The sequence below is a fragment of the Cynara cardunculus genome (assembly GCF_001531365.2).
Source record: "Cynara cardunculus var. scolymus isolate 2C chromosome LG 5, CcrdV1, whole genome shotgun sequence".
NCBI lineage: Eukaryota > Viridiplantae > Streptophyta > Magnoliopsida > Asterales > Asteraceae > Cynara > Cynara cardunculus.
In genome coordinates, this window is record NC_037532.1 from 31,282,558 (window position 1) to 31,292,988 (window position 10,431).

General features: G+C 33.1%; 1 protein-coding gene across 1 annotated transcript; it reads left to right on the forward strand.

Annotated features, from left to right (window-relative positions):
• Window positions 1–7,781: 7,781 nt before the first annotated feature.
• Window positions 7,782–9,103, forward strand: LOC112513300 (allene oxide cyclase, chloroplastic-like). The gene is made up of 3 exons (XM_025119523.1): window positions 7,782–8,062; window positions 8,152–8,273; window positions 8,366–9,103. Exons 1-3 carry the CDS (start codon window positions 7,843–7,845, stop codon window positions 8,768–8,770), a joined length of 747 nt encoding a protein of 248 aa, XP_024975291.1. The 5' UTR covers window positions 7,782–7,842; the 3' UTR covers window positions 8,771–9,103.
• The last annotated feature ends 1,328 nt before the right edge of the window (window positions 9,104–10,431 follow it).

The following is a 10,431-nucleotide window of genomic DNA, read 5'->3' on the forward strand; positions in this document are numbered from 1 at the left end:
TTCAAACATATATTTTATTCAAAAAGTAAAAACATCATCACTTTTTTCAAAATCACATAAAGTCATATTATAACATCGACTGAGATAAAGAATAAAATGAAATATTAAAATCACGATATATCTCGTTGCATTGTGCGAGTACACTTTTAGTTAATTCAAAATAAATGTGATTTAATGAACTTTATTTTAACTAATTGTCATGTTGACTTAAGAAAACAATTAAACGGATAATTATGTTTTTTTTTAATATTTAGTTATATTAAAAGGGTTTTTTATTAGCAGTTTAATGAGATTCTTAACTATTTAGTTAGTTATGTTTGTTTGGAAGTGTCTTATAACATAAAAAGTGACTTATTCAGTAATTTGTTAGAGGAAGATTTTATGTAATCGAATTCCAGACATTCCATCATTCATGAATTTGGTCATTTCATCACAATAAAGAATGAATTCAATTTCATTCCATCGTATTTTCTCAAAAATACAAAATTATCCTCATCTTTCTTAATTGATTTACCCAGACCCATATAACCTCCATCTAACCACCGCCGACCATCATCGTTATGAACCACCGTTGACCATCAACGATCTAAAAATCTGGTGACCACCACCGATCTGAACTACCATCGACCACCATGTTCTAAATCACCGATCTGAACCTCCACAAACGAAACCGCAATGGCGGTTCAGATTTTTCCCCCCCAAACTGAGCGGTTTAAAAGGGGGATAGGATCTCCCCCCCCCCCTCAAAATCGGGCGTGAAAGTTTCCTTTCATTGGGCTCAAGTAGGTACACCAAAAAAAAAAAAAATATTGAGTCTGACTTATAGTGATCATTTATTAAAGAATGACTCTGGTTATCAAATGATTGAACAACCGGGAGCAATTGACATTCATAAAAAGTATCTAATAAATTATGAGTTCAATACATCCTCTTTAGTAGAAAGACTGATATTCCTTGCTTATTATCAGACAATCACTTACTCACAAACGTCATGTGGGGCTAATACCAAATCAATGAAACCGGACCACAAAAAGCAGTCTGATCAGACCGTTTTAGGCAGTTTGAGCCTCTTATGGGTTTTAAATTTAGAAAAAACATAACATCTATATTCAAAATGAAGTTTCTACCAATATAATATTATTAAAAAAAATAGTATTTCGAATTATAAAAGACACGTCTGTCTTGTAATTAAAAAATATTGAGCACTTTTAAAAAAGTTAAACAAATCCACTAACAATAGTTGGAAATTTTGGACAACGTTGAGCAAGTTGAAGGAAATTTTTGATTTGATTTTTGACAGAGTTCGAAATTTCGCCAATTTAGATGATGAGGTCAATTGAGAAATGAAAACTAAAAGCATAATGTCATAGACGGACTTTCTTTTAATTGTGTCGTACAGTTGATCTATAACATCAAAACTAAATATTGCCAATATATGTGTACCTTTTTGGTCGGTTCGGTCCAGACTTCTAAAAAAAAAACGTCCAAACCGCAGACCAGATTGAACCGAACGATTTAGCCAATTTTCAGACCTTACCGGACCGCCAGACCACTCAAACCGCCAAAAACAGTCTGATTTAACTTGGTTTGAACGATACAATGTTTTTTTTAACGTCTCCAATCAGAGGATTCTATGTGTAAGTTTCTTTTAGTTTTTAAGTTTTTTGCAGCCAATTGAAATATTTAATAAATTAAAAAAAATGTCAAATTTCGTTTTTTTCAAGGATTTTCAACTATGTTATCAAAGAATTTGAACAACGATTGCGATATGTGTTTTGTACATTCAACCTGGTCGTTTTATAACGAGTATTTCTAGCCATCTTTTGTTCACATTTGAATATATTAAATGACTATGACTTTTTTGTATGGTTATAATTACAATAAATAATAACATAAAAATTTATCTCATTTTCATCTTTTATTGGACATAAAATCTTACGCGGTAATTGAGAAAAAAAACTATTATCCAGTAACTATTTATTGGGTAAAAGACGCTGTCCAACAATTCATTTTGATGGTCGAAAAATGTTCCCTCATTTTTCTCAAGTATTGTATTTAGATTTACAATAAAGTACAATAATTCAATAACAAATGATGAAATATCATTTTTATTATCCATTATTTATTTTTTATTTTTTAGATTCAAATAATAATTATAATTGAATCTAATTATTATTTATTTTTTATATTCGAATGAGAATATAGGATCATAAAAAACACATGTGATTGTCATTTAAATCTGAAAAATAAATAAGGTTTAACAAAAATGGAGTATTTTTTTTCGTTTTATTTCTTTATTGTATTTTTCTATTGATTTGTTGATACAAGGAAAAAGAAATGGTAAATTTCTTTCTTACAAGTGTAAGGATTTTTTTTTGTTCAAAAAAATGTTTAAAGACCTAATTGCTCGAAATCTGAAGGTTCGTTAGATTTTTCTCAGTTTAATAAGTTCAGGAATTTATTTGTTCGATTTCAAAAAATTTAAAACTTTATTTATTTGAAAAAATAATCACTCAAACTATGATAATTTGTTAGGTTTTTCGGCCTTTTCCTCTTGAATAGAGATGGCCAAAAACCGGTCCCGGGCCGGTCCCAATCGGTCCTCATCTTTCTCATAATCGGCCATAACCGGTCCCGGCGTAACCGGTCTCGGTCCCGGTCCCAACCGAAAATGATAGGACCGGTCAAAGTACTTCATAACCGGTTATGGGCCGTCGGTCCCGGTCCCAACCGGTCTTTGCATTAAAAAAATAAGATTTTTTTTTGATTTTTTAATGATATATATTTTTAATACATTATAAAATTTACAATTGGGTCACTCAAATATACTTTAAAAATGTGTTTTAATATAATTAAAATTACGTTTTCTTATAAAAATACATTATAAAATTATTTAAAATTACATTTATTTATAAAATTATTTGAATTTTCAGGCCGGTCCATAGTCGGTCCCATAACCGGTCCCGGGCCAGGCCGGACCGATTTGGCCATCTCTACTCTTGAAAACTAAATAGATGGGCTGAATTGGTTAGGCCCAATAATTAAAATAGCCCATAGGTCGATCCAAATGGTGTAGTATTTATTTACTTTCAATTTTTCAGAAGTTCCTATCAATTATAATATTTTCAAGTTTTTGTAAAATATTCTTCAAGTGAATGCATTATCTAAAAGGTATTTGAATGCTACATTTTAAAAAGCCAGTTAATAAAAACTTAATAATATTTTATATACAATACACACACATATATAGACGGGTTAAATTACAAAATCGTCTAATTCATGAAAACTATGCAAACCATCTTCGACGAATAAGAAAATTCCGTTTTTTTCTTTAATTTTAATAAGTAAAGGTATAATAGTCATTTGCTTGTATATTGATTAATATTTGAAGGTAATAATTACTCTTAATTATGGAAACGTAATAATAAAAACATTTAATATAGAAGGTGGTAAATCAATTATTCTTAATATAAATCATTTACCATTAATAGTTTTTATTATTATTTTTTTTTAAAGACAAAAAAGGAAGGACAAGAAAGAGAGGTTCGACATGACCATCACCCTCACCAAGCCAACCAATATATTAAACAACAGATCCAACAAGAAGCTAGACACAAAAAGATACAAAAATCCACCACAACAAGCGAGAACAAAAAGAATCAAAACCGAAACATCCCCAGACAAAGGCCAAGGCAAAACCCAAACCAAAGACAGGCTAAGAGACTAAACAAGGAAAGGAGAAGAAGACCAACTATCTCAATTAAGATGGAACTTACGATTCCTGTTCCCCATCCAAAGCTTGGATGAATTTTGAACACAAGGGAATGGGTCTTCACCTTTCTTCTTAATTTACGCACCATCCTCAGCATGAAAAATTTCATTCCGCCACTTCCAAAGTTGCCAAAGTGTCACAGCGCAAACTGATAAGAAAGTCACTCCAACCTTGCGATGAGTGCCTACTTGTTTGATCAGCATTATAAAATCAGACACCGATGATAGACGCGGGGCTTTAAGATCCCACCAAGCCCATATTTTCCTCCATAGAATGCTTGCTACCGAACAAGAAAAGAAACAATGGTCCATTGTTTCAACACCTTTGCCACATAGGATGCACTCCAAAAATTGTAACGGAATTCCTCTTTTTGAAAGATTGAATCTTACAGAATAGCCTCCTTAAGAAAGCGTCAAGTGAAAATGTTTACCTTCTTTGGAATTAAAGGACTCCAAAAACACGGTTCATTGCGTCCAACATTTGTATCAACCGCCATTTGAATTAATTTTGACAAGAAGTTGAGCGAGAAAATCCCTTTCTTGTTCCAATTCCAAGACCACATACCCTCACCTGAAGTATTGAAAGCCACTTGAGAGAGTTGCCTTTCTAAGGCTTGAAGATCATCTAAGCTTCTACCCCTAATCGTTGTTTTCCAATCCCAAGCACCACTCCAAGAACCATTAATATAAGTCCATCTTTCTTTGAAAGAAGCATTTTTATTCCTTTCCATGGCATAAAGTCTAGGAAATAGGTCTTTCAGCTTTGAGCCTTGACCGATGCTCGCATCTTTCCAAAAAAGAGAGAAAGAATCTTTAGCAACCTTTTTCGTAAACGAGTGGATAACATTCTGACCTGCAACTTCCACATTCTTGCAAGTGTTGACAATAGAAACCCATAAGCTTTTTCCAACCAAAGGCCTATTTGAAAAAAGACCACCATCCTCACCATAAAATTCAGAAATGACATCCTTCCATATCGCATTAGAACTAGACAGGAACCTCCAGACCCATTTTGCTAACAAAGCGTCATTTTTAGCTTTTAAACTAACGATACCCAAACCACCATTTGACTTAGAGCTCAAAATTTTCTCCCAAGCAACCCAATGTAATTTTTTTTTCATCTTCCTTAAATCCCCAAAAAAATCTTCTCCTTACAGATTCCAAAGTTTTTAAAAATGAGTTGGGCGCTTTGAAAAGAGAAAAGTAGAACAGCGGAAGAGAAGATAGCACCGACTGGATCAAAGTAAATCTTCTGCCTATGAAATATGAATTGTAAAAGCACTACAATATGAAATCTGATTTATTTTCATTGAAAAAATATATGTAGTTTGAGTAATGAAACGAAGGTCATGTTCAATAGTGACCATGAACACAACTTCACTGATGAATTTAATTTATTAATATTTTGGAATGTTTTATGCATGAAAAGTTTTATTAAATTATATTCCTAAAATACGAATTGTAAAAGGAGTACAATATGAAATCTAATTTCGTTTCATTGACCAAATATATGTAGTTTGAGTAATGAAACGAATGTCATGTTCAATAGTGACCATGAACACAATTTCACTGATTAATTTAATTTGTTAATATTTCGAAACGTTTTATGCATGAAAAAGTTTCACTTACAAAAATAAAGTATTCAGTTTTCAAAATGTTTAATTCAATTTTCAAAAATGTTTCATTCTTTATATGTTTCATCGTTTATTAGGGTATCTCTTGTTTTAAAATTAGTTTGATTAGAAATTATTAAGAGTCCAATCCTACACATATAGCCGTTAATGAAATAGTTTCATATATCGTTCACTACTACATGTCAAATGGTTCATCTTTCATTGTAGGTGACAAGAAGTCACGTGAGTACATTCAATAAACGGTGAAACAGTTACATTCATTCGTTTAATGAAAAAAATATTTACTTTAGTATTCAAAATGTATTATTATTTTTTATTGAATAAAGTATGTTTTTATGTTTCATAATTTATTAGAATGTACCTAGTTTCATTGCTCCTTACTTAAATCTATTTTTAATATGGATGTTATTTTATTTATGGAACCATATGGGTGGTTTGTCAAATTTGCCCTTTTTTCAATAATTTTTAATTTTTTTACTTTCTTAATATAACACATTTTAATCATGACCCTTGATCAAGAAAATAGATGGATGAGATCAGTTAGTATAGTTTGCACAAAAGAGGGTGGTTTGCAATTGATCGCTCATCTTTCTCTCTCTCTCTCTCTCTCTATATATATATATATATATATAGGTGGAGGTTCAAACGAGAACCCCTGTGATTTACGAGAACGCGAAAACAACCTAATAACTTAAAACTTTTTTTAATTAATAAACTAAGTTATATTAAATATAAATAAATTAATAAGGACAGTAATGTAATTAAGTAATTTTTATAATTTTTATTTTATTTTAATTAGTCATAATTATCCCTTTTTTTCCTGCACGTTCGTTTCCACTCTCTTCTCCCCCCTTGTGATAATTGTGTGATTGTGTAACTATAACCTATCGAAACCATGATCAATCAAGTGTAACCATAACCTATCGAAACCATGAGTAATCGTTGTGATAAATGTGTGATTGTCTAATCCTAATTACCGATCGAAACCATGATCAAATCGAGTACGCTGATATGATAGTGACATCACATGACTATCACACCCATATCACACCAAATCGGTAGTCGATTTTCTAAGTTAACCATAGCCGAACGGATTCCTTGTGATAATTGTGTGATAATCACATGATTATCACACCCATATCACACCAAATCGTGTKGATATAAGCGATARTGTGATAATTGTGTGATAATCACATGATTATCACACCCATATCACACCAAATCGTGTTGATATATGTGATAATTGTATGATAATCACATGATTATCACACCTAGTCTAATCCTAACCTATTGAAACCATCTGAAATCGTTGTGATAATGTCTAACATAACCCATTGAAACCATGATCAAGTCGAATGACATTGATATCACATGATTATCACAACTAATCGATTAAAAACATGTTCAAAACGAGTAATTGTGAAAGATACCTTGAATAAACTCTTCTTGTTGTTCGATTGTTGCATGCAATAGCTTCTCTTTGATCGATTAGGGTTCTTGATCGATTAGGGTTCGATTGTTGCATGCAATAGCTTCTCTTTTATGATATCATTTCCATTATTTCCCTTTTAAACTTTAATATTTTTTGAATTTTTTTAAATTTCAATTTTAATTTTAAAAATCTTTTAATTTTATTTTTTATCACAATATGAGGTTATTGGATTGTTCTCGTAAATCACAAGGGTTTTCGTTTGAACCTTTCCAGATATATATATATATATATATGTGTGTGTGTGTATGTATATGTATGTGTAATATTAAGAACGGATTAGGCTTAAGATGGATTTTGGACCGGGACCAATTAGCGGGCCTAGGCTAGCTCTCCATTTTTGGTTGGACGGTGATTTGTAGGAGTCGTCTATTTGGGATAGAACCCGGTTTAAAACAATCCCGGCCCGAAAACATGTTCAAACTTCAAACTAGTTTGCAATTTGCATACATCTTCGGCTAATCCAATAGAATACATCTTCAAACAGTACGGAAAATTTGTACTGACGGCTCAAACCGGTTTAATGTTTTTGTTGTGTATTGACCGAGCGATCTTTGAATAAAAAAAGATTAAACACGTTTATTTTATAGTAAAAAAAATTAAACACGTTTGAATTAAACAAATTCCAATACATACGTAGCTTTTTCACAATAATCATGGTCTGTGAGTGGAGTCCAACTAACTTTTGACGAATCGGCGACCGCCATGTGTAAAGTCTCTGACGGCAGAAAGTCAAAAAACTTTAGTCCCATGAATTTTCTTCCCCTCCGACCATCATTTTTCCAACGCCCACCGCCACCGTCCACCACTTTCCGGCTGACAGCACGCTCTCCTCCACCCCCTCCCCCCTATATATATACATACATATTCCATATATCTATATACCCATTCACTACATTCAGATACATACAAACACACACTTGGTTGTTTAAACGAGAATCTTTACAAATGGCAACTGCTTCATCTACTATTCTTAAATCCAACAATTCCATCGTGAAGGCATTGCCCACCGCCACCTCCGCCATCGCCGCGGCTCCTGACAGTCTGTCTTTCAAGAACTCCACCACCCCGTTACCGTTTAAGAAACTTTCTACCACCGCTGCCTCCGGCAGATGCAGATCGTTTACCGTCAAGAGCCAGATTAACCCATCGGAATCTTCAAGACCCAGTAACTACAGATCTTTAATTTGTTAAATTTTCAATAATTTATTACAAAAGTTTATGGCTTTTTGATATTGATTGATACTGTGTTTTCAGCGAAAGTGCATGAACTGTGTGTGTATGAGATTAACGAAAGGGACCGGGGAAGTCCGGCGTATCTCCGGTTGGGCCAAAAACCGGTCAATTCGCTTGGTGATCTTGTTCCGTTCACCAACAAAGTAAATTTATTTGATTTATTGGTTTTTTTTTTTCTGTTTTAAATCCATTGGGATTTTTTATTTATGGAGAAAAAATTTGTCCAAAAATACAGGTTTACAGTGCAGATCTTCAGACAAGATTAGGAATCACCGCCGGAATATGTATTCTGATCAAGAACATGCCGGAGAAGAAAGGTGACAGGTACGAAGCCATTTACTCGTTTCACTTGGGTGATTACGGCCAGATATCTGTTCAAGGAGCTTATCTGACGATGGAGGATACCTACCTTTCGGTTACCGGCGGGACGGGGATATTCGCCGGAGCGTACGGTCAAGTGAAGCTGCAGCAGCTGGTTTTTCCGTTCAAATTGTTCTACACATTTTACTTGCAGGGTTTAGCAGGTGATCTGCCAGCGGAATTGCTTGTAACCCCCGTGACTCCGTCACCGGCGGTGGAGGCGTCGGCTGCGGCCAAGGCCACCGAGAAGGGGGCCACCTGTCCTAACTTTACAGATTAAATAATGATGGTGGAGTAGCCACCTTTTCTTTTCTTTCATTTTGTTGGAGGCACTCAAGTTCCAGCATTCTCACCTCCACCTTTTGAGGAATAAAGTATCATTTATTAGGGATGTTGTTGGATTATTATAAGCGTACAATAGAAAATTAAAAAGCTGTCCAACACTTTGATAACATTTATCTGGACGGTATAAACAAATACATACAGGTAATTTGTATGTTATTTGTTTAGTATATATATGTACACTTGCATTAAAAAAAATAAACTTGAATTACTTGTATGCATATGTACATACCATCCAAATAAATGATTATTGGAGTATTTTTATGTTTTCCATTTTTTTGGTTTATATATATAATGCCAAACAAATGCAACCTATTCAAATGTTGCAACCAATGCAATCCAATGAAATTTAATTATAACCGTAGATCATCTCCTTTTTAAGGAGTAATTTCGTTTTTAAAATTTTAAAATGTAATCGCCTTATCCCAAAATCGCAACCGTCTTATCCCCAACCATTGATTGTTTAATTGTGTGTTGTAGATGAAGTTGCATTGATTGTAACTTTTAAGAGGGTTGCATTTGAAGATCCCTCTATATATAGAGTCAGATTCAGAGGTAAACCGTAACTAAATGAAAAATTGAGGAACACCCTGATAAACGTTTATTTGGACGGTATGCACTTGTGCGTACATTAATTTGTAAGCAATTTATTAGATATGCACATGTGCGCATAAAAACCAAGAAACAACTTCAATTACTTGTATGCACATGTTATCCAGATGAATGATTATCGGGATGTTTCTTAGTTTTTCATTTTTGTAAGGTTTTCTCACTGAACTTTCCTATATATAAATATATAGACGATGGATTGTGTGAGAATATGTAAAAAAGGATCTAAGCGCTTAATCGTTTTTAATCTCATCCCACCTCATGAATTGTGAGTCTTGTGGGAATTGATTCGGTGCATCTCGGTGCATTTCATTACTAGTGATCTTCAATTAGGATCCAGTGGTGGAGATCCATTTTTACCTTCTCACTACAACTTTCATTTTCACCAGAACTCAACATATATATGGGGCTTTAATCATTTGAGAACTCTAAAATTTGTGAGATCCGTGAAAACTTCTACCTTAAAGCTTTGTTTAACATGAGTTTTCCCATCTACATATAGTATTTAGTATACTGATTAGCGTGCACACACACACACACACACACACACATATATATATATATATATATTTCACAATGTGTTTGTTCGTATGTATTTGGTACACAATTAAGAAAAAATTACATGCATTTTTGTCACAAACATGCCGAAAAGGTTCACATTGTGATCCGAGTACATGTGAAACAAACAGATCGTAGAATAAATATATGTTAATCAATATTCTCAAGGTAATCACAATTTCATAAGTTCTAAAAAAGAACCCTATATAGTCTCAATCAAATATAAACCACGGAAGGGTTAAAAACCATGTAAATCAGTCTCAACCGTCCGTCTAGTCTAGCAAATATTTGGTTCTATAAATATATCGACTGTTTCCTAATTTAAAATATTGTTCATTGTTAAAATGTTGTTATATTCTACAATCTTGACTTTATGTCTAACTTGTCTTCTGTCCTTATTTGTTATAATATTAACATATTTGGGTAGATAAT